This window comes from Sinocyclocheilus rhinocerous, unplaced genomic scaffold (assembly GCF_001515625.1).
Source record: "Sinocyclocheilus rhinocerous isolate Xijiao unplaced genomic scaffold, SAMN03320098_v1.1 scaffold1144, whole genome shotgun sequence".
In the NCBI taxonomy this organism is placed as follows: domain Eukaryota; kingdom Metazoa; phylum Chordata; class Actinopteri; order Cypriniformes; family Cyprinidae; genus Sinocyclocheilus; species Sinocyclocheilus rhinocerous.
In genome coordinates this window covers 21,338-46,138 of record NW_015654501.1, presented here as the reverse complement: position 1 = coordinate 46,138, position 24,801 = coordinate 21,338, and the positions used below count along the sequence as shown (strand labels likewise).

Here is a 24,801-nt window from a genome sequence, read left to right as displayed (position 1 = left end):
AACTTAAAAATAAGAAATGCTGCCTTGGCAACTAACTTTTTTTATATTATATTTTATATCAGTTATTGTTTAGTTCACATAATGAAAATAGTTTTAGTTTTAGTTAACGATAATAACCCCAATTATTATCTATACTTCTTAATTGATATTAATTATCAAAATAAAAAGTAATTACGCCAACTATAATTCTAGTCGGCACACTAAAACATTTGTTTACACCAACAGAAGCTGTGTTTGGAAGTGACGACTGGCATTTTCCTTGATAAACACTTGCACACAAAGTCAGAAAGAAAAGCTGAAGATGAATGAGGCGAGGGAGATGAAAGGCCGTCACATCAGAGATGCCCGAGGGTGCGATTAATCCGTAATGAATGAAGATCACACACTGGCATAAAGTGCCTCCGAAACGCCGCTGACAGATGTGTTAATTGAGATGAGGAGGAAAAGAAGGAAGAAAACAAGACGTTAAGAAGCGTTTTGCCGCCAGAAAGTTATCTCTGAGGACGAGGCCAGTGGCAGCAGCTGTGTGCCAGGCAGGTTGGCATGTGCTTCTTCTGAACGCGCCAGAGCCGGATCTACAGCAGCGATCATCAGACTCTGTGTCTCTGCGTATGACGCCATGAGGTAATTAATCACACGGAATGTTGATGTTGCAGTATTGTGGGTGGTAACCAGGGCGTTGCTATGGGGTTGCTAAGGTGTCCTGAGGGATACAGTGTAACAGTTGTAAAAATTCCATTTATTTTCTCCATATTGAAATTCATTTTTAGTGATAAAGCCTTAACTCTCATGTTGGATTCCCCCCGAAAAATTGATAATTTTGGTGCTTTTTGGGGGTATTTTTAAACTCATGGTGTTCCCGGTCAAAAATGACCAGCCTACAAAAAAATTATATTAATATAATTGCATTATGCTATATTAATTTGATTCAATATTTTCATCAACCTGTTTTCTTTCAAATAGCACAGGTTTTGTATTCTGTAGCTTACTGTATATGCACTTCAGGTTTTGAGTGGATATTGCCACAAGGTGCAGAAGCTCAGATCAATGATGCCTACGATCATTCAGTTCCACAAAGAAATACAAAACCTGTGCAAACTGAAAGAAAACAAGTTGACGAGATTGAATCCAAGTATGATAATATAGCATAAAGATAGATTTACAAACTATTTTTAAAAGGCAGACAGGAACACCAAATTAGGTAAAGGATTTATAAAGGGTTAAAGACAAAAAAAAACACTCGTCCCTTTTAGACTTGCACTCTATTCATTTGCTGCTTGTTTTCTTTAAAAAAAAAACAACTAACTCTTGCTTTCTAATCTTTTTGTATTCTATCTGTTTTCTTTTCATTTATTATACAATTAACAAAAGCAAAAAAGACCTCTAACACTAGCTTGCTCTATTCTTTTTCTATTCAATCTGTTTTCTTTTTATTTATTATATTATTTAAAAAAAACCTTGCTATGTGTACTGTGTTAAGCTAACTGAGACTTGTTATAGCACTTGCGTATCATTGCTCTTTTGTTGATTTTGATTGCTTCCATTGTCCTCATTTGTAAGTCACTTTGGATAAAAGCGTCTGCTAAATGACTAAATGTAAATGTAAAGACAGATATACTGTAATATCCAAGGTTGTTAATCGTTGGTATTTGCTTCTTTTGAAGCCATTATTTCAACTTATTTTTTAAAGAATCATGTTTAACAGTGGAATTTGGGTAAAAACTACATTCCCCATGATTCTGTGAAGAAAATTTCACCAATCACAGAACAGCAGCGAGCTCTGCTTTTAAATTCCACCAATCAAAGAGTAGTTTTGAGCTCTGCTTTTAAATTCCACCAATCAAAGAGTAGTGTTGAGCTCTGCTTTTAAATTCCACCAATCACAGAGTAGTGTTGAGCTCTGCTTTTAAATTCCACCAATCAGAGGGTCGTGATGAGCTCTGTTTTTAAATTCCACCAATCAGAGGGTCGTGATGAGCTCTGTTTTTAAATTTCACCAATCACAGAGTTGAGGTGAGCTCTGCTTTTAAATTCCACCAATCAGAGTCTCACGGTGAGCTTAGCTTTTAAATTTCACCATCATTTTTAATTAGATTAAAGGGGATCGTGACGTAGGTATGTGGGGGCATGTTAGAACGAGGCGTTTTAGGAGGGTGTGGTTAACTCTTAACTTTTATAAAGAATATCTCTTTGGATTTGAGACTTTAGTCTATGCAACTTTACAGATCTTCTTTATGCACCAAGAGCTTGTAACACTCCAAAGAGAAAGGAAAAATTGAAATCACATCATATGACCCCTTTAAGTCAGTCGAAATGCTTCATGGGATTGTAGTTTTTTCTCCTCATTAAAGCTGTAAAGTTCAGAGTCTTGTACCGCTGTGTTCTTGTCAGATTTTCAAATACTATTTTGAGTCAAATCAAAGTTTGTACTGCTGTGATTCACCTCATAGCTGGTTGGTTTCGTTCATGGCTTACAATGCTTTAACAAAAACTAAAACTAAAAAAAAATCCCTTTGGGGGAACCACAGAAAAAGTGGGCGGGCACTATTAACATGTTGCTATTGTGGTTGCTTACCGCCCCAAGTCAGTTTTATGATATTATAGTCCCTCTTTGAAAGCTAATGGGATTGCAATCATTTAGAAACATATGCTAACAGCACATTTAAAGCCTACTGTCATATCACGAAAGCTTTGAGTAATTTCACCACCGAAAGCAAAACGGTTTGCATAAAACGTAAGCGTAAGAAACATCTGCCAGTCACCGTTAACGGCTGACAGAATGCGATGTACTTTCATTAGATTATCCCGCCACAAAAGGTCGTCTTGGGAAGAACTTTGGCCATAATGTCAGACTGCAAAAGACTTTAATGTAAACACGCACTAAAGAGAGTCAAGCACGGCGTGTTCCTGGTTCTATTCTCTACCACATGAAAGTAATTCATGACAGCTTGTGTGTATTTACTGGTCCTGGGGCTCAGTGTGAAAACTGAAATTTGGCAGCGTCTTCTAACAGTTTTTTTCAGGTAGTGAGAGCAACTGAGCAGTTGTAGCAAACAGCGCACACAACTCACAAGTCCAGACATCAACTCAGATGAAGCGGCTTTTTCATAATTGAAGGATAACTGGAGCTTTTTGCCAGATCAGGTTCCTCTGAGAGAGAAAACACTGGGCTGTTTCTCTTTTCCGTGACACGTCTCTGTTCAATGTATCGGGGAAACTTTAAAGCGTTTCTTTTTTTGTCTGAGAAATGTCTCAATGGTTTCTTATAAATCTAGCTGATCGCATAATGACCCAATATTGATGTACAAAATGGATTTTGTCTGGAAATACATCCTGACCTTCTTTGTAACCCAACCATAGGATGGATTATTCCTTCAATGCATCATATACAGCACTAAGAGCATGGCTGTGTTCAGAATAGCATGCTTGCATACTTTTCTTAATGTGCACAGTATGTGAAATTTCTGTATGCATGGAATGAAATTTCCAGTTGTTGAGCGTCCCAAAATGCAACATGCTCTATTTTACATTGGCTATCTTGGGAATGGAATATTTGCTTACTGTATACTGAATTCTATGCAGCATATACTATATACTATGAAAGCAATTTCCAGATCAGAATAAAAAAAAAAAAATCTTATTTATTTATCATAACTGTGACTATATCTCACAATGTGATTTTATTTCATATTTTAAAACTTATTTCTCAATTTTATTTTATTTTCTGTCGCAATTCTGAGCTTATATCTCACAATTTGGACTTTGTTTCTCGCACTTCTGAGTTTACATTTCACAGTTTTGTTTTGTTTTTTCTGCCATGTAAGGGTTTTTTTTTTTTTTTGCAATTTTTTTTTTATATCTCAAAATTCTGAGTTTATATCTTGGAATTCTGAATTTTTCTCTGAATTCTGAGTTGTTCACTTTTTTTCTTTTCATAATTCTGCATTTATATCTCACAGTTTTCCCAGAGTTGCAAATTGCAAAGTTGCAATTACCTTTTTTGCAATTTTTTATTATTATTATTATTTTATTTTATCCGATGGTGGAAATAGGATTTCATACAAAATAAAAAAAAAATTAAAAAAAACTGGTGTAGAAACAATTTTTACTCAGAAATTGTAAGTGATTTTCATTTCACAAATAATTACAAAGAAACTGCAAGTAATGCATTGAATTAAACATGACATTTTGAAGTAGAAAAATGTAAATAGTATTTTCTTGTAAAACATACTCCAATAATTTTTGTTTTTACTTAACAAGCACCACATTCTGAATAAAGATTAACATAATCAGGTCATGTGACGTAAAATACAGTTTCAAATGTTTATAATGAAATAAACCATAACACGATATTATGCATCCTGCCATAATAAACATTTTAAAAACTGCATTTCACATATGTTTCATTCAGCATTTTTTTGAAATAGTAAATAGATTATAAACAAAGATTCAGTTTTTCTACTTCAAAATTTTGTTTAATTCAGTGTTACTTGCTGTTTCTTTGTAATTTTTTTTAAAATTTACTAGCAATTCCTGAGTGAAAATGGCTTCTACATCAGTTTTTTTAAGTGTATCCACTGTATGTTGCATTTTTTTCGATTCAATTATGTACAAATTTATAGTCAGAAAATGTTACTTACTGCTAACATTATTCATGTTTCTTCATCACGCAAGAAGTTGAGAGGGTTTAAAAACAGCAGACAGTATGCAGTATGCACTGTGCAGTGCGCTATTATTCCATTGAGAAGAGGTCGAGGGGTTTGTATGGGCGCTCGCTCTTAAGAGCACGTTGACGGACAGACACAAGAGGCCAATACAGTAAACATTTTCACAAGTCGAGCGGCCTTGACAGCACGTGTTTGTATTTGCCTCTCGCCGAACACGCATGCTGCTCCTCAAAGGCCGTCTTTGTGCATTGAGGCGTGCTGAATCCATTTTTAAAACAGCACCGTAACACAATCTATGCATCAATTCATGCATCGGGCCATGCCACATCATTCATCTGCTTTTGCGTGCGCTAGTCACATGATGTGTGATATTTGGGGTGGTACTCACTTCGCGGCTCCCGCGGTCCGTCCACTGTGACCTTTATGGCTCGGTGGTAAGTAGCCACTTGCGGTGGGTTCGTGAATACTGTGATTGTCAGCGTGAAGCTCTTTCCTGCAAAACACAAAAAGGTTCAAACCCCATTATCCGCCGGACAATGTGTCACATTCATCGCCACGCGTCATTTGCATTTCTCTGCTGGTGACGGTGGGATTTTAACTGCGAGGAACTCAGCCGATTGAAAGGCCTGGGCGCAACGGACAAGAATGGAATTAGTTTGGAAAGTGACCCTTGCTGACCATTGAATTTATGAGTTGTTGGACATGACAAATCAGAAATGCATAAAAAAGACCATGTTAGAATTCATATAGCATTCATCCAAGTGGAATGAACCGTGTATGTCTCGTGCAAAGCAAGTATGAAAATATATATTTTTACGTTTTTAAAATATATTTTCAGTACATATATTTTGAAGTTATTAAATATATATTAAATTATTATTTTTAAATATATTTTTAGGCATATTTAAATGCATTTCATTGAAAGTTAGGGGGGCGTGGCAGAGTCTTAACTTTGATAAAGAATATCTCTTTGGTTTTGAGACTTTAGTCTTTGCAACTTCAGGGATCTTATCTATGCACAATCAGCTTGTAACACTCCAAAGAGAAAGGAAAACTTGAAATCGCATCATATGACCCCTTTAAGATTTTCAAGTAGAAAAACTAAAAAAGTATGTTGTAAAACCTACTCTAATAATCAAATTACAAAACTCGTACAAGCTTTCGACTAGGACCACTAAACAACCACCTAGCAACCACTCAATAACTCAACATATAATTTGATAGAATATGCATGGATGCATTTCCCATATACATGCATTTTGTAGAATTGCAACATTTTTGAGTCACCTAACATTGTTGTAGAGTAAATGTTACACAATCATTCTTGCTCAAGTAATTACTCATTCAAACATTAATTGAATACGCAAGTCATCAAACAACATATTTTCCCAGCTAACTCAAGAATGTTTTGCTAATGTTCGCATTAAGTTATAAAAAGGTTGTTTCTGAACGTTCAGAACGTCCAGTTTTTGAAAAGATTTAAAAACATTTGATCTTGCTGATGTGAACATTAAGGGAACATTCCATTTGATCGTTTGGCAAATGTTGTGGGAATGTTACCTTCAAATGTTCTCTGAATGAAACAAGTAGTAACATTTAAAAAACGTTAGACAAACGTCCAACTAAACTGTTTCAGGAAAAAACATTCATGAATGATGTATAAATAACGTTTTTGTGCAAATGTTTTGAGAACTCTATTAAAGACCAGGCAACTTTAAACGAACATTCTATTAACGTTACTGGAAGAACGTTTTTTCATAACTTTAAGAGAACCTTGCCAGAACGTTCGTCAAAGTTCCTGTTAGCTGGGATAGAACTGAGTGTTCATATTCAATTATAGAATAAACAGTCATGCATTTCCCATATACATGCATTTTCTAGATCTGCCAAAGTTTTTGATTTGCCGACATTCTTGTAAATGTTATACAATAAGTCTGGCTAAAGTAATGAGTCTTTCTATTTAATAACATTTTAGAGAAGAAAAAGTCATGCATTTCTCATATACACAAGTATTTTCTAGAACTGTAATATTTTTGATTTACTGACATTCCAGTTGAATAAGTCTTGCAAAATTACTCTTTCTAACATAGATTGAGCATATAATTAATTAAACAGCATATTTTAGAATAAACAGTCATGCATTTCTCATATGTTGTCTTGCAGCATTTTTGATTTACAGATATTTTTTACTTTAGAAAATAAGGTCTTACTACAGTAATTAACTGTAATTGAACACAGAATTAATTAAACAGCACATTTGATAGAATAAACAGTCATGCATTTTTCATATGCATACTTTTTCTAGACCTCCCACATTTTTTGGTTTCCTGATATTCTTGTGCATGTTATGCAATAAGTCTGGCTAAATTAATTACTCTTTCTATTATTAATTGAATATATAATTAATTAAATAACATTTTGGAGAAGAAAAAGTCATGCATTTCCCATATACACAAGTATATTCTAGAATTGTAATATTTTTGATTGACTGATATTCCAGTTAACCTTATGCAATAAGTCTTGCAAAATCACTCTTTCTAACATTAATTGAACATATAATTAATTAAGCAAAACTAATTTTATAGAATAAATAGTCATGCATTTCTCATTTGCATGCTTTTTCCAGAACTCCAACATTTTGGTTTCCTGATATTCTTGTGCATGTTATGCAATAAGTCTTGCTAAAGTAATTGGTTTTTCTTTTCTCCCACAGGAATCCGTCCATGAGCCCCCAAAAGCACGTTCGCAGACCCACCCGAGCCCGTCCCAGCGAGCTGATACCAAACACACACGGCGGCGCGGCCCTGCCCAGCGTCTAACCAACCCTGGCATCTGCCATCCATCCAACGGTTGCTGTCCAGCTGCTAAAAATATCCTAAACGCTGGCTCATTCAGAAGGGTTTTTCTGTTCGAAATGATTTCCTAAACAGAACGAGACAGACTGCATGTGAAATGCATAAAGTCCTGATCAACAACAAACATCCCGCCCTGTCCTAACCCAAGCAGCATATCCAAATCCATTCATAAATAAGGGTGCAGTACTTCTGAAAACACAGAAGCGTTTCTGCATAAATCAAGTGTTTTGTCTCAGGAAACGCAGTTGCTTTTAGTAACTCGAGGCGGCTTATTTTTTATGATGTCATTTGTTTGATTGTGGTCGATCTTATTCTAATCTTCCACATCGCGCCTCGTATCGTTTTCCATATTTAATTTCCTTATGCTGCGCTATCTCCTCCCTGACTTCCTCTTCCAGATCCCGTGTCATAGATAGAAGAAACTTAAGCCTGCTAAGGTGTGGGTCTCCATGCGGGCCAAGGCCCTGTTGACTGTGACAGCTGTGAGGAGATAACGCGGATGCGCACACATGCACACTGATAGCGTGTTGAGGGTGTGTGAGGACATGCATTGCTGCAGGAATGCGCTGAGACCAGCCGACCGGTCAGAAAACCACCGTCTGCACAGCCACTCCGACTGATAACCCATACGCCAGCAAATGAAACCACAGACCTAAAAAGTTGCACTAGACTGATTTATAGGGCGGATTATTGGCATATTCAGGTCCAAATGGCCGATTAACTGTTATAATTGTTCTAAAATCTATCAGCAGCTTTGTCAATGGATGATAAAAAAATCTCTTTTTCAAATATTTTTTGTGCATGTAGTGTAATTTAGTTATTTATTGTGTAAAGTAGTGGTTAACTGATTTACTTGTTCTTTTTATTGGCCAAAGCTCATAACAATAACAATATTTTCAAAACAGGATATAAAATATATTTTTATATTTATATTTCAAAATATCTATCTGAAATATTAATTAAAAATAATAATACAAATTGAATTGCCCAGTGCAGTTTAATAATTTTATATAATAATGATTTTGAAAAAAAAAATTTGAATAAAAATTAAAAATATTTTACACTTTATTTACTCAAAATGCACTATTATTATATATTTATATCTTTTCTTTTTAGATTTTGGAATTAACACTGGCAGAATGACCATTTCTGTTAGTAGTAATAAATCTCAATATCCAAATATCAGACAACGTTATCACATTCTGTATCAGCCATCAGCCATCGAGAAGCCCATATACAGTAGGTCGAGCGCACTTCCCCAAACACCTGGAGCAGTTTTTGAATGTTTTGAGTCTGTAGTTTGTGGGCGCCATGCGAGGGATTCCCTGCTGCACACGTCCGTGCCTCACTTTAAGTGCCCGTGTGGATTATAAGGGCAAGTCTAGACCGCACGCCCGAGTATACGCAGCCTCCAGCGGCAGACAGACTGCTCCTCTGATCTCACTGTCTGTCCCAGACGCTTCAAAGACCTGCGCTCTCAATGCCTTCTTCCGACAGGATCACAAGAGCGGGATTTTGTCTCTGACAATAATTGCAAGCATATCAAAAGCAGCATTCATCCACACATAAGCAGTCTGTGAGCACTTTGAGCCCGTGTTCACGTCTTAAAGACTTTTTTGTTTTTTGGGGGTGTGTAGGGTGGATGTAACAGAAAAGTATTAGATAGGAAATGGCAGTGAATGCAATATTTTGCTACAGTTATAAGCTTTGGGAATACTTAAATGACAGTCTTTTTTGGAAAGCACCCTTTTTCTTTGTTCTCAACATGGAAGCGCTCAAATTGTTGGATGCTGATGGAATATAATAACGCCTTTCTGTGATTCTCTTCCAATTCTGCAGCTCTTTCTTTTCAATATTTCTGTAAGTGAGGAATCTTGGACAGTGTCCTATTGTGTTCATGTGAAACATGCAATGTATAATTTGCATTAAAAAAAAGGCTACACAGAAGCCATGTCTTAAATTATAATCGATCTATTTTACCGGACTATTTGTGGTAAAACTCGACTTTCAGTCCATTTGGCTTGTGCACTGCATGCCGAAATTTTATTTCCAACATGTCATTTATTGTAAACGAAACATCTTGCGTGATTTGACCCTTTTTTTATGATTAAGCCAAAGCAAACGAAGCGGCCAGCGAAGAATAAATAGAATTAAAGTGGAAGTACCAACCTCTTCCACTCCTGCCAACAAATCTCAGGTCGTTGAAACGCGCCACCTGATTCTTCATGACAGCTGAGGCGTTTCGCAGCTCTCCCGAGTAGTTCTCGTCATTTCCTGCCATAACTGTCACCACCGTCGCGTCAGGAACATCTCCCAGAGCAACAACCTGAACAGAAACGGGCACACTGTGACTGTCACGCTGTAATTTACCCTGCATTTCACTGCAGTCTGACTGTTTATTCATAGACTGATGAAAACAGGCCTGTGTTACTGATTATAAATGACTTTATGAAGCGAGACTGCCGGCCTCAGGGGGTTAATAACACAATAAATCAATTAAAACCTGCTAGAAACAAAAGCTAGATTGTTCTTAAATGTGACCTTTTAAATTGTGTATGTAAGAAATTCCACTTAAATTGGTCAGAAACATCTGGTGATGTCAGTACAACTCAAATACACCAATACTTAAACATCACTAGTGATTCAGCAAAAAAAAAAAAAAAAAATCGAAAGCAAATTTATTCAACAGAAAAAAAAATATTATAAAAAAAATATATTGTAAAAAATATTCTAATTTTATTGCGTTATGAAATTTAAAATAAATATGAAAAAACATTTAGTTGATGATATAGATGCTTTTTTCTTAAATGCACTGTTTTAATCCGAAGGCTATTTCTTGCCTTTTTTTTTTTTTTCTTTTTTGAAACTTGGATTTTGCTACATAATGAAAATGATGCAGCAACTAAATCTTACTTGATACAAATTTTAAATATTGCAAAAATGACATTTAATTGAGGGGAATGTTTTGATGTTCAGTGTGAGCAGGGGGTGCTGGTTCAGCTTCACAAGCGCAAATAAATGAACAAAAGTATGTTTACAGAAGAAGCCCGAGCGAAACGGTTCCTGTTACAGATACTTTACACGCAGTCTGTTTGCATGAAATACTCTGTCTTTGGTCAAAGTATTAATAGTTGTGTGTAATTTAGGCCGTGTGATTAAACATGCATGTGTTTGTATCTATGAATAGCTTTAAATCTCTCAGATTTCACTTCTCTCTCTTTCCAGCACTGCAGGATTCCTCATTTTAAACATCAGTAACTCCCATTAAAAACAAACAAACAAAAATCATCTGATCTGAACACGTGAATATTAATAATAAAAAACTACTATTATTAATAAAGCACATGGAAAACGTGGAAAAGAAACACTAGTAAAACACCATAAATAATCTTATATATAATATAAGTCATTACAATTGGGGAAAAACCTGCACAGATATTTTGGTTAAAAGAAGTTAAAAGTGATAAAAGTTTGATTAGATATGAGATCTATATGTAACCTTTCATGCAAACTGTCCTGAAAAATTTACAGTTTATTGAAACTATTATAAATGATTGCGTTTTCTTTCCTTCTCATATTAAAGTGTGTTTTTGTGTAATGTTGTGTATTTATGTATTTTTAATGCTGTCTGGATATTGGCCAGATCTTGTAAAAGAGATTTCAATCTGAATGGGACCATTAATTACCTGGTTTAAATTAATAGGCTCATAAAAAAATATTCATATACGAATGTAAAAAGTGTACTGATCTATTAAAATATTCATGTCAGACTGAACAGAACGCTAGTTAATGCTCATGCAAATAGCTAGAAATCTATCATAAAGCTGAACCATATGTACTAAATACTGGTCTGTTAAACTGCATCTGATGTTTGTAAAGAAACACGTTTCTTAATCACATCTTAATAAACGGATGATTTCTGACCTTGAACGCCACCGGGAGAGTTTTGTTGCACCTCCAGTGAGACGGCAGCACTGAGCACAGAAAGTTGGGGCTGTCCGTCCGCACGAGCTCGGCGGGGTGGTCCGCGATGATCTCCACCATCGTCCGGTTGTCGTGCTGTCGGAGTCTCGGCAGCGCCGCGTTCTGCTCCTGCTGCGCATCGCTCATCTTCCCCGCCACCGGCTGAAGGCTGCTGGACGGCGGACTGAACCTGCGGCTGGTGCTCGGATCTACCGGAATGCGCATCACAACAGTGTCAGCGAAGGTAAGGGCACTTCAAACCGACACCAAACTCTGAGTTTTCGATTCAAAATAGATGAGCTCTATCTACGTAAAGTCCGTTTGGCGCTTTCCAGAAAGCGAGAAAGTTGGATAAGTTCGGTTCCCCTCAGGCTTTACGCGCGAGCTCTACAGGTGAATCGCGTGGAAAGAAACGCGCGGGAGCTCCTGGTTACGCTCTGAAGAAACACCGACATAGTTTACGAGGCGATTTTGCTTCTCCTTTGCTGTGACGAACGTCAAAATCCGGAATAAAAGCGAGTCGCTTCGCATTACGCGCGGCGCTCGCTCGGAGAGAGTTCGCTTCAACGCGCTTCTCAAAACGCGCCACCGTATGCGAAGTTAAAAAGAAAGTTAAGAGGTTTGCAAAAGCCCTTAAGACCTTTCTTTCTCCATGCAGAGTCTTTGTGAAGGGTTAAAAAGGTGATTCCAAAGGTTGTGGTTAGAAAGATGAAGACGCTGGAAAGCCGCAGTGTTTTGTCTCGTTGTGTGGTTTGTCTTAGGAGGCAGGGACTTGGGTGAGCTCAGGTTTTTTGTGGTTTATATATATATATGCAGAAGCAGGAGGATTATTATGCTGATGAGTCTTGAGCACGTCATGTCTCCAAGCACCATTTCGTGGCATCAAAATAAATGAGCAGTTCATTCTCCTCTTACCAAAGCAATGCAGCGAATATTATTACACAGAGACAATACAGCTACAGCAGCACAGTTGTGATTTAAAGATGTTTCGAGTTCAGCAAGGGTATAAAAGACACGTTTTAAAAACATTAAGCAAATTATTTAACATTTGATGGATTATTATGGCAACGGGGTGAAGAGTTTTCTTTGACTGTTCGCTAATACTGTGAGACATAAAGGCTCATAAAGAGACATAAACACAACTCATTCAAGCCAGACAGAAAGCAAACAAGCACAGAAGAGAAGTGACTCATTTCCTATTTCTAAAGACAGATAAAGAACCCGGGCTAAACTTAATATTATACAAAAGATCAGACAACAACAACAGCACAGAATTAAGCCACGACAACAACATTCATGTATATGGAACTAAATTAGTTTTTTTTTCTATGGCGCTTTGTTGACATTTAATATGCATATTGCTTATTTTAAACATATTTTTGGGTTCGTTATTTTTTTTATTTTAATAGGCTATGCAAAAAAGGAAAATGAATACTACAGAAGGTCAGGCAATAACAGTTAAAGATAAAAACGATATTAATAGCCTATTATTAATAATAAAGTACAAAATAATAATTTAAGTCATTGATATTTTCTAGTGATTTTTTTTAATGTACTACGCAGTTAGCCTAAATTATGTTAATATTTTTTAGAGGCTATTCATGTTTTATATTGTTATAATTTTTTTTAATGTTTTTTAAGCGTATGAATCTGAAAAGCTCTTTTGGTGGCGCTCTTTAACGTTTAAATTCGTCTTTTATTATGCGACGAGGGTAAACGCAGAACTACAGCAGCGTTCGCTTGCCACCGCAGGCTATTGCGTTATATAACCGTTAAAAACTCCATTACCCATAATCCCTGGCAGACCCGCGTGACGCCAAATAGACACGCGCTGACCAGTGTGTTTACATCAGAGACAAGTGGCTTGCAGTTTGAAAGAGCACATGTGGATGGATTGAATAATTCATAACATAAGGTAAAAATGTTCAGTTACTTAAACGTGTGAAGTTAAAATTCAGTTCTGGCCATTTGTTTATTTAGTCGGAACGTCAAGCGAAAGCGAGACTCGAAAGGTTCTGTTTGTTCGGTTCGAGTCACTGTTTATGTTTATATTTCATAAAGTGTGTTATAAACAGTTTTTACAAACATCATGTCTTTAATAATGTTGAAACATGCTATTTGAAATACTTTTAGCTGTTTGGATTCTCTGAAATTAAGTTGTTAGTTTTAGTAAATTTAGCTTTTTGACAGCTCGTTATAACAGCATGCTAAGACGAAATGAGCTCGGTTTTAGCGGAATGCTTATTAAGTATGCAAATTGATTGTGCTAAATCATAATTAATTATTCTAAAGTCCCGTGTGCCTGTATTAGTTGAGGTTTCATGCTCTATTCTTCCTCCACAGTCAATTCTGTGTTTTATTCTGGAAAAAATCACATCCCCACTCTTGTGTCTAGCCTGACTTTCCCTCATGTGTATTGTTTGTAAAACCTTGGCTGTTTGAAAGACTGTAGGAAGAGTGATGTCAGCTCTCGACATGAAGTCTGACTCTGTGGAAACTTCCACACACACACACACACACACACACACAGAGAGACACAGATGATGGAGATTTGAACGTGTGAGCCATTTCTCCTCCTCCTTCCTGTCCAAGTACACGTCCAAGAGCCTTTAATCTACACGTTTCGGTGTGAGAGAAATGGATTTCGCATGATTGCAGGTCTTGTGCAGACGCAGACAGACGCTGCTGTGTGTGGCGAGGACGTAGGAGGGAAATAAAACATCCAATGGCTCTGAATCGCATTTGCCACTTCATTAGGGCCTCGAGAAAGACGCGCTATTAAGTTACATTTCCTTCTTCGGTGACTGCGAGCGCCAAATATGTTTCTGATTTTCCCCCAGTTATGATGATGGTCTGTAAATTTATGAGACAGCTGAGTTGGGGTAATTGTAATTAATGAAAAATATAGTTGAATATATATTGAAACAGCATGTGGTGGAAGGTTGAAGTTGGATGTCTTGGATGAAGAAGAAATAAATATGTTGGAGGTCTTTGAATGCTGATATTTGTGGGCTGTAGTAAAAGCGTCCTTCCTCGAATCATTTTAGGTCACCGAGATTCATCCGTATTTACACGCTGTAGGACTACTGCTCTTGGCAAAATCGCAGAAGACACAAATCTCGTGCCCGCGACTAAATGAGTAAATTAACTAGGTGTCTGTAGAAACGACAAAAAAGACGTGGAAGCTACATAAAAGTCCTGACTATTTAATTACACAGAGGAAAATGCAATAAATAGAATGGCTCCCTTTTCTGTTCTTTCAAAGCCTTTTGCATGTTGAAGTAATCTTGATTCATTTGCCACATCTGAATTCGTTTTGCCCAGTATGGCGACCATCTGCCTTCACCAGTCAAAGCAAAAGCTTTATCTTTCATCCAACAGAGGGGGCGAAAACAGAAGGAAATTTTACGCCGGGATGTGTTTATTGAAGAAAAGGGCCCTGCTTTTGCTTTGGTGACACTTTGGAACATTTAGTTTCATGTCGCTCTGAGACCGAATTAAGATTTATATTGGCTCTGATTAAAGGAGAGCTTCGCTGAAAAATGACAATTCGGCCTTCGTATATTCACCTTCATGTCCTTCCAAACCCCAATGCTGTTGTTATTCTTGTGGGACGCCAAATAAGAAATTTTGAAAAATATCCTGGGCGCTCTTTGAAGCCATTTGGGACATATGATGTCAAACTCCAAAATGATTAAAGGTAGTCCGTATGATTTTGAGTCTTTTGAAGCCTTACGACAAGACTAAAGTCTTTCCGTTGCCCTAGCTCTGAAATCTCACTCTGCCTATTCAGACAGGAGCTTTGTGGAGATTTGAGAGCTATATTTTTTATATATGTTATTTTTTCTATAAGTTATATACTACAATATATGCTGCAAATATTTGGTATTATTATTATTATTATTGGTAAATTGTTTACTCCATTTATACTGAAAAGCATATGTATTTTATATTATTATTATTATCATTGTATTATTATTTTAGATAATAATGTCATATATTTTATAAATATTTTAAATTCTCTATATTATTGATTTTTGTGAATTATGAGTGTAAATTGTGTATACAATTTACACAGAAAGTTAATGAAAAATATATTTTTATTTTGGGAATTGAGTATACTTAATTTATACCGAAAAGTACAAATATTTTATATTATTATTATATTGTTTTAAATAATAGTATCATATTTATAGTTTTAGATATGTTGTGTATGATGTGTAAACTGTATAATCAATTAACACTGGAAATTCACAAAATATAAATATTTCATATTATTGTTATTTATTTTTGTGAATTGTGAGTGTACATTTTATGTGCAATTTATACAGAAAATGCATAAAACAATTGACATATTTGATATTATTTTGTGAATTATGAGTAAGTTGTATACTCAATTTATATCAAAGTATAAATATTTGATATTATTATGTTGTTTGTTTTAAATAATAATGTCATATTTATATTTTTAAATGTTTTGTGTATAATGTGTAAACTGTAATCAGTAACTGGAAATTTACAGAAAGTTAAAATAGGTAAATATTAGTAAATATTTTCTATACAGTTTATACTGAAAATTGACAATTCACACATTTATTATTATTATTATTATTGTGAATTATGAGTAAAAAATTGTATACTCAATTCATACAGACAAGTATGAATATTTAATTAATCTTATTATTATTATTATTTTATTATAAGTGCTAATTGTACACACAATTTATACTATGACAAGCCTAAAAGCTTTGATTTGTCATCTTTGATTTTTCAACTGGTGTCACTTTGGTTTGACTGTGATTTTGTTTAATTGAATGCGAGGATTAGCTGAGGTTTATCTGTGAATAACGGCTTAAATTTCATTCTGGTAGAGCAAACCATTATGAACTATTTAATGATCAGTGCACAGAAGTGACAGACTGCAGCGTTGATAGGGATTACGTCTCATCTACGTGAGAAAAGGGCCGTCCGCCTGTGAGATTTGATAGTCTGATGCCGTAGGAAGGCTGTGGTTTCTGAGTCACTCATGGCAGCTTCAGGTTCAAACAGACCAAGGGTTTGTTCAAATAAAGCTGGTGGGCCGTGACGACTCACCTGCCCGTGATTCCACATGGAAATCTTTTCACGCATTTGAATTCGACAAGCTCCATTTCTGGGCTTGTGTCAGCATCCTGTTAATTTGTTTTCTTTGCATTGGAGGAAGTCTAACTGCAAACTGTGCAGATAGCTGTGTGATGAATGTTAACTGCTCGATGATGTGCTCAGATAATTCAGATTAAGTCAGATACTCATAATGAGCAAATAATAATAGACTAATATCTGAAAAATAGATATGCTGAGTCTCATAATGCCAGTGTATCAGCTGATTAATCAACCCGGCCTCCAAGTTTCTGCAAACATCCTGATCTATGGATAGAGCACATTTCGGTTTTCAGATATTATCATCACTATTATTTGTTATTTATTTATTTACTTTTTTTGTGAATAAATCGTATACTCAGTTCAAACTGAAAATGAACACAAAGTATAAATATTTGGTATGATGATAATGATTAATTATATTATATTATATTATATTATATATCACTTTATACTGAAAAAAAAAGTATTATATTTTGTGAATTATGAGTATAAATTGTATACTTTATTCATACTGAAAATTCACAAAAAGTATTTTGATATTTATTAAATTCGATATTCATTATTATTGTTGTTGTTGTTGTTGTTGTTGTTGTTGTTGTTGTTGTTGTTGTTGTTGTTGTTGTTGTTGTTGTTGTTATTATTATTATTATTAAATTATTTTTATTTTATTTCTTTTTAATATATAATCTGAGTCCACATTGGAAATCTGGAATTCAAAGTTAAGCTTAAACATGTTAGGATAAAGGTTTAAGTTAAAAAAAAAAAATAAAACAAGTAAGAATTTTAGTATATAAATATTTCTAGGCACTAATCAGTTTTCAACTAAATTTCATCAACCTTTTTAAAAATACATATTGATTGACTATTACTGTATAATAATGGTTTTAGTGGGTAATTTTATATATTGACCCCTATATGTAAATATAATTAAATGTTTTTTTTTTTCAGAAGTCATTGGTGTGTTTTGAGTTCAGATTCAGTGCTAAAATGTTAATGCATGTACTTTTTATCATGCCATGTAATGCTGGTAAGATCAAACGTTTGGTAAACATTAGACCAAAGCAGACTTTAAATATGTCTGCTGTTCCCTTTGAACTAAAAGATCATTTATCAATCATTGCTTACAGTAGTTTAACCAACCTTGCTTTGGTCATTAAAAATAGTTCAGTCTCACATGCTAAAAAAAGCCAAATCTCTCTCTCTCCCCCTCTCTGAGCAGCGTTTGTCATTGATCCCGGGTTGAACGTGTCCGGATCTGAACATGTGGCGTGTTTCCCGTCCTGTCGCTGGACGCATCAGGAAGCGTTTTGTGTGTGAAGTGGCTTTCTAATTGCTCAGGTTTGAGTGTGTGTTGTGGGTTTCAGATGAGCAACAGAGCTGCGAGCCCAATGGCAGCCAGCAGCACCGCGGCCGGACGCGCATCCGGAAAGGCCACAAGCTTCATCCCTGAGCTCCAGAGCATGATGTAAGTGCAGGAGTTTTCCTGTCTAAAGTCATTCAGAAAACTTTGATGTGTTCCAGCACTTACAGCAAGTACTGTGGAGGTGCTTTGATGCTAATATCCTAATATGGTAATGACTGATTAACATATTCATCTGTTATTTACATGGTACTCCAAGATCATTCAGAGAAGTATTGGTCTAGATGGAACAATTGACCTTCCATACATTAACACGCATATGTCTCAAGTATTGCCATTTGATTTCTACAATGTGGAGAAAGCGGATGGAATTGTGGCTACACACTTAATCAAAATGCAATATGGACAAGTGTCTGTGAATATTAAACCGCAAAATGTCTATTGAAATATGAAGTCTGCATGTTCTATGTGTTTCAGTTGGGCAAAAATATAGTCATATGATATACCCACAGAAACGTCCTTACAACCCGTCAAAATAAGACTTTGGTTTAACTTGAAGAAATTGTGACAGAAATACATTGCACTTGTACCGAAAGTACTTCTCAAAGTAATAATAATAATTATTATTACAACTTTAAAGATGTCACATAATTTTAAACAATTTAAAGTTGTTTTATTTTTAACGGTAAACCTGTTTTCGAAATTTTTTTTTCGTTTTGATTACATTTTAAATGATTAATTAAATTCTTAATGTTTTATGCCTTCATTTGATTACCACTGTTTTTGTTATTGAATTTCTATTTAATCATCAATCCAGAAAAGTCAAACATACAACACAGAATTTCTGAAAAAATATTATTGTGAATAAAAAATATTATTGCCCTATTATTGTAAAGTAATGAATAATTTATTACATTGTTAAAGTTTTAAAGCTTCAGTTGATTAGACATGCTTTTTGAGTATTAAAAGATAATTAAAATATTAAAATGGAATCCAGCAAAATTTAAACAGGAGACATAGAGTTTGAGAAAAGTAAAATGGAATTTGTGGAGAAATATAAAATATTTCATAGGGCCCAAAAATGTCATTTTTGTTCAAACTTGTTAATTTGGATAAGTTTCATGATTTCATTACTAAAGTTTAATTTAATAATTAAAATGTAGTCCAGAAATGGAACAGAAAAAAGGAATCTGAAAAAAATGGAATTTGGGAAAAATTAAAAAAGTAAAAAAAAAATAAATAATAATAATTTAAAGAACAAAATAAAAAAATTTAATTAAAATGAAAATAAAATGAACATACTTCATAGGGCCCCAAAAATGTTTGTTCTAATAAAAAAAAAAAGTTAAATTGATGTTATTATTTCATTATTTCATTATTATTTCAAGACATGCTTTTTGAATATTAAAATTTATTTATTTTAACCATTAAAATGTAGTCCAGGAATGGAACAGAAAAAGTGGAATCCAGAAAAAAAATAAAAAAAGAGAATTTTGTGGTAAAAAGGATTTTATAGGGCCCTACTCAAATTATTGCTATGAACCTTTATGCAGCATTAATCATTTTCTGAAGCGCCGGCGATGCAGGTCTGGATTTGCCATCATCAGCAGGAGACCACTTTATAGTTTGCTAAAGTAGCAATTAATGCTTATTATTTCATTCGGCAGAAATAAGGAGTGATTGCACACTAGAAAGCGCGTCAGTGATTGCGGTTCTGTTGATGTACTTCGGCACACGACCGTATTTTCGTCCGAAACCCTGTTTTTCCGTCAAAACCGTTAAGAGTAGTTGATCTTGGAATGAATAATATTAAGCTCAGTCTATAAAGTGAGCGCCCAGCTCTACAAATCTGCTTCACCGAAAGCACAAAGGAGTCATAAAGTACATTTACATGCCGATCCATTGACTTCCCTTCAACTGAGCGTTTGCGGTTTGACCTAGTGAGAGATGTTCTTTAGGAAAGAACACAGTGAAATTCATCCTGTCGTTCTGCTTTGAATCCCACCTGAAGAGACCTTCAAACTAATGCAAATCACAACAACACTGTTTTCCTGCGTGTTTACCTCGTGTGGGGCGATGATACTGAAATACACGCCAGCTTTTGTAGAAAAATTAAAAAGCCTCCCCTTTTTGTTTAGCCTGTAGAAATGGAGGCATAAAGGTCGCTCCTCTAGTCAAAACCGGAGACAATAGCTGGTCAACAGAGTATTTATGAACTTATGTTTTGCATAAATAAAACACAGGTCATTTTTTGGACTTTTTTTTGCATTGTGACATTACTTTTTATGACAATCACATTTTCATCCCAAATATTCCTATTACTATAATGCAGAAAATTGCATTATCATTATTATAATGCAGACATATCATTGAGATACTATTATAGTTTTTTATTAATATTTTGAATTAGTTTTTATTTTTATATTTTGTTTTTTATTTTAATTTTAGTTATAGCAGTTTTTTGCAATTTTATTGTAATTATTATTATTATTTTTTTAAATGTCAATATAATTTGTTTTATTGTTTTATTTCAGTTATTTTAGTCTCATTTAGTTAAACTAGATGAAAATGAGAAACGTTGGCTTGGAAACTAGCTGTTTTAATTTCATTTAATTTAATGTTTATTTTATTTCAAGTAACATGATGTAACAATGTTTTTTATGGTTTTTGTTCTTTTTAACTATAATAATACTGGTCCACAATTATTAAATAAAATAATATATTTTTTTAACATTATAATAAAAATGTATAAATAAAAATCTGCGTAGAATATATTCAGTACAAAACAAGTACAAACAAGCTTAATTTTCTTCATGCAAAATATAATTGTATTTTGATTTTGCTGTGAAATATGATATTTCTTGACAGATTTCTGTTTGTTAATTTTGGCTGCTTTTCTTACACAAACTTAGATCCTGTAATGAAATCATCCCAGCCAAGATGAAAAATATTACTGTAAGAAATATCTCTGGGTTTTAACAGCTTATTTAGCCTGTACAGCAGCCTAAAATAATGGGATGTCTCTTCTATCTGCCGTCGGCCGATTCATTTTGTTGTTGTTGTTGTTGTTTCGAGCCTTAAATACGAAATGCTCCGTGCCTGTTGAATGTCACGTCTTCAACTGCACACACTCATGTCGTTTTATACTTTCTTTGGTTGAAAAAAAAAAATCACACGACCCTGCGACTCCACAAAGGGCTCCGGATTGCAGTCTTATATTTTTGAAAGACATTTAATTATAGCTTGCAGTCAAAGGCATTTTTGATGGAGACTAAATGGCCTCCAATTGCAAAGATTTTCTTCCTCCTTTGGCAGGCGCTGCGCTGAGTGATGATATGGAGATATTATATTCCAGCGTCTTAACAATTTGTTGCATTCATCTGTGTCACACTGCATGGTTGTTGTCAGTGACGTGCTTTTGTGACTTGCAGCTGAAATTGAAGTGTAAAAATCGCAGATGAAGAAGGGGGGGGGGAGGTTTCAGCCGGGCATCTGTGAATGCATACTGTAAAACAGACTCTCTGTTTTTGACGCTGTCTGCTCTGGGCACGCCGGCTGTCTGGAAAAGTGAAGGAGGAAAATGTAAAGGCAGTTTCCTCTGCCGCCTCTTGCCGTGACTGTCTGCCGCCCGTGCCTTCACGGAGGTCTCTAATTGAGATCACTTGTACTTATAAATGGTAGGAAGTTTTGTGGTTCAACGAGAGGAGCATTAGAAGCGTAGTGTGTGCCTCTTAAAATTAAAACGAGGCTACCGTTTAACTTTCTTAATCAGCTAAATACGTCTCTCCCGAGGCATTTTTCTGCCTTTTCATCTTAACAGAGTCGTTTTTAATAGTGGCAGACCAGTATGGGGTTTTCAGTGGCAGATCCTGATGTCTAAAGAGCAGGATGGGTGATATTATTGTGCTGAAATTTACTTAAAGCATTTTAATAAAGTACACAGAATCGCACATTTAAATGAACATATAAAAACAAAAAAGTGCATTGGAAGTGTTAAAGTAGCAAAATATCACTTTATTTTTGTTGGCTCGCAAGATAATATTGTAGATTAATTGGCCTTGCCAATACTTTACTTGACAGTCTGTCACTTTTATGGCAATTAAGCACATTTTCATCTAATTTTATTTTTTATTTTTTTTTATTTCAGTTTTAATTAGTTATTTTAAAACTATCAAGTTAAACTAAATGAAAATGAGAAATGTTATCTTGCCTCTTAAAATTACCATTTAGCTTTCTTAATCAGCTAAATATGTCTCTCTCAAGGCATTTTTCTGCTTTTTCATTTTATCAGAGTCATTTTTAATAGTGGCAGACCAATGTGGGGCTGCACATTTTAATTGCAAACTTAAATGAAAAAAAAAAACGAGTGCATTATCAGTTGGCAAGGAGTTTGATTTGATTTCTATTTTGTATGTTAAAATAGCAAAGTATCTATTAATTAACATCTTTATTGGCTCATAAGATAGCATTTGTGATTAATTAGCCTTGCCAGTACATTCCTTGACAGTCTGTCACCTAATGACAATTAAGCACATTTTCATCCTGAATTTTATTATTACTATAATGCAGAAAATTGCATTCTCATTACTGTTAATCAGAGCAATATGAGGTTGCACATTTTGCAAATTAATTTTGCAAATTTAAATGAACATATAAAAAGAGAAAAAAAGGCATTATCAGTTGGCAAAGCATTTGATTTTGGAAGGGTTAAAACAGCAAATTATCACTTAACCACTTGGCAGAGTAATTTTTAAAGATAATTAGCCTAACCAAATGCACTGTCTGTCACTATACTGGAAAAAGTTTTGACTCAGAAATTCCTAGTAAATTTCACAATCAATTACAAAGACAGACAAACTTAAGTAGTGTTTTGTAAAACATACTTCAAAATTCCTTGTTTTAACATTAAAAAAAAAAATTTTTTTTTTTTTTTTTTAATACGGTGTACACAGAATTGCAAATTTGAATGAACATATGAAAAAAAAAGTGCATTATCATTTAGCAAAGCTTTTGATTTTGGAAGTGTTAAAAACAAAATATCACTTAATCGGCTAATATTAATAATATTGTAGTTTAAATATCTTTGCCAATACTTTCCTTGACGGTCTGTTATGAACACATTTAACTGTTGTTTTGTCATCCTCTGTCATTTTATGAGCAGATCTTTTTGAAATGACAACTTGACCATGATTATAGTGTGGTCAGGTAAAGGTGATGTCTACAGCGGTGCACGCTAAATTACACCTTCGCTGGGATTGTTTTTGTAAAACCATCTCGTTACAAAAACAACCATGACCACAGGTGTTTTCAGTGCACTGACATGTTGCTAATTTGCTATTTGACAGCAAAAGACTTCTACATGTGGTCTGAAGCGTATTATGATGAAATTCATTTTTTAATATGCTTCCAATCGTTCAGTCGTGTTGGAAAGAGTGCTTACTTTGGGCAGGGGTTTCCATGATACATGCATAAGGTGCTAAAGATAATACAGACGGTTTAATATGGCCAACGTCCTGCTATTCGCCTCTCTGTGGATTTGACCAGCCTTCATCCTCCTCTCTGAAAGCCCCGGCCAATTAAAACACATTTATTGTACTTCACTAAGGTAAGCAGTGTCTGCAATGATGGATGATTTTGTAGCCAGAAAACAAGAGAGGATCAGACACCAAACCCCAGAGCTGAGCTTCACACGTCTAGAATCTGAAAAGTAGACTAAAACTTCATTATTACGTTTATTATAAAGTGTGGGTGGGGAAAAAATAATATTAAACAATCGAATTCCAGTGGATAAAGTCGCACCCTTCAATATTTCCCACTGGATATTTAGAGATACACTTTATTTATAGCATGTTTACTTTGTGCGCTGCGATCAATCGCCGTCAAATGCTAATTCACTGTCAGCTTCAATCAAACAAATAAACGCAAATGGCAAATTAAACAAACAAGCAAAAAACCAATGTACCAACCAACGCTACTGGTGGGATTCGTTCGGGACAGATTTGTCTATCTCCGCTGCGATGCTTCGGTCTGAGCTCATATTCAATGTGGGTTTTATCACGGCGCAAGGCGATGCGCTCCGACTGCTTCCCTTTAACTGCTGCCGACTTCAAGTGTATCATGGCCTGTGGTTGCAACCTGATCAAAGTGGGTTTTTAAGCGAGTCCTCTGTGAACTCCAGGGTTCATCACTGACAACTGCATGAAATTCTTCTGCTGAAGTGATTTAAAATTGCATTTTTGTGGCATCAGAAGTTTCAGTCGCTATTAGCATGTTGGCAAGAATGTTTAAAAATACCTGAAGTTGTCACCTATTTTATTTTGCCGCAATTATTTATGCCACGGTGTTAGTACTACTGTACACCGAGAAAACCCACACCAGCATTTTTGTGGCTTGCAAGTCCTGTCTGGTTTTTCTTTCATACTGCAGTTTCAAGAACGCTACAGTATGAGCTAGAAAAAGCTCCTAGATCTGAAATGCATTGTTGAAATATGGAAATGGCAAACGGTGGCTTTTATACTGCTTGGGCTGCATTGAGGGAAATTTCCCGACTGTCGTTTTACAACCATTCATTTGACAATAATTTTTTTTACAATGTAGAACTAATGACGTAAATGCATAAGTGAGATTTTTAATGCCTCTAAAACCCATTGCATGTCTATACGCTGTTTTTGAGAGACGTATTGCTAATTAAATGTGACGTATTTTGTGTTTTTGCCTTACTATCTGTAATTACGCCATGAGCTGTTTGTAATGTCAGTCCCTTTATTATGACAGGCTGTGTAATTGCTTTTTTGCCATTGTATAAACTCACATA

General features: G+C 35.0%; 1 protein-coding gene across 2 annotated transcripts in view; it reads right to left on the bottom strand.

Moving 5' to 3' along the window:
• runx2a (RUNX family transcription factor 2a) overlaps window positions 1-24,801 on the bottom strand; it is a 66,589-nt gene that overhangs the window by 29,576 nt on the left and 12,212 nt on the right. For both annotated transcript variants that reach the window (XM_016523916.1, XM_016523917.1), the window contains exons 2-4: window positions 11,447-11,694; window positions 9,692-9,848; window positions 5,056-5,160 (exon numbers count right to left, since the gene is read on the bottom strand). In XM_016523916.1, the coding sequence (XP_016379402.1) occupies window positions 5,056-5,160; window positions 9,692-9,848; window positions 11,447-11,694 (510 nt within the window). The remainder of the gene's footprint in view (window positions 1-5,055; window positions 5,161-9,691; window positions 9,849-11,446; window positions 11,695-24,801) is intronic.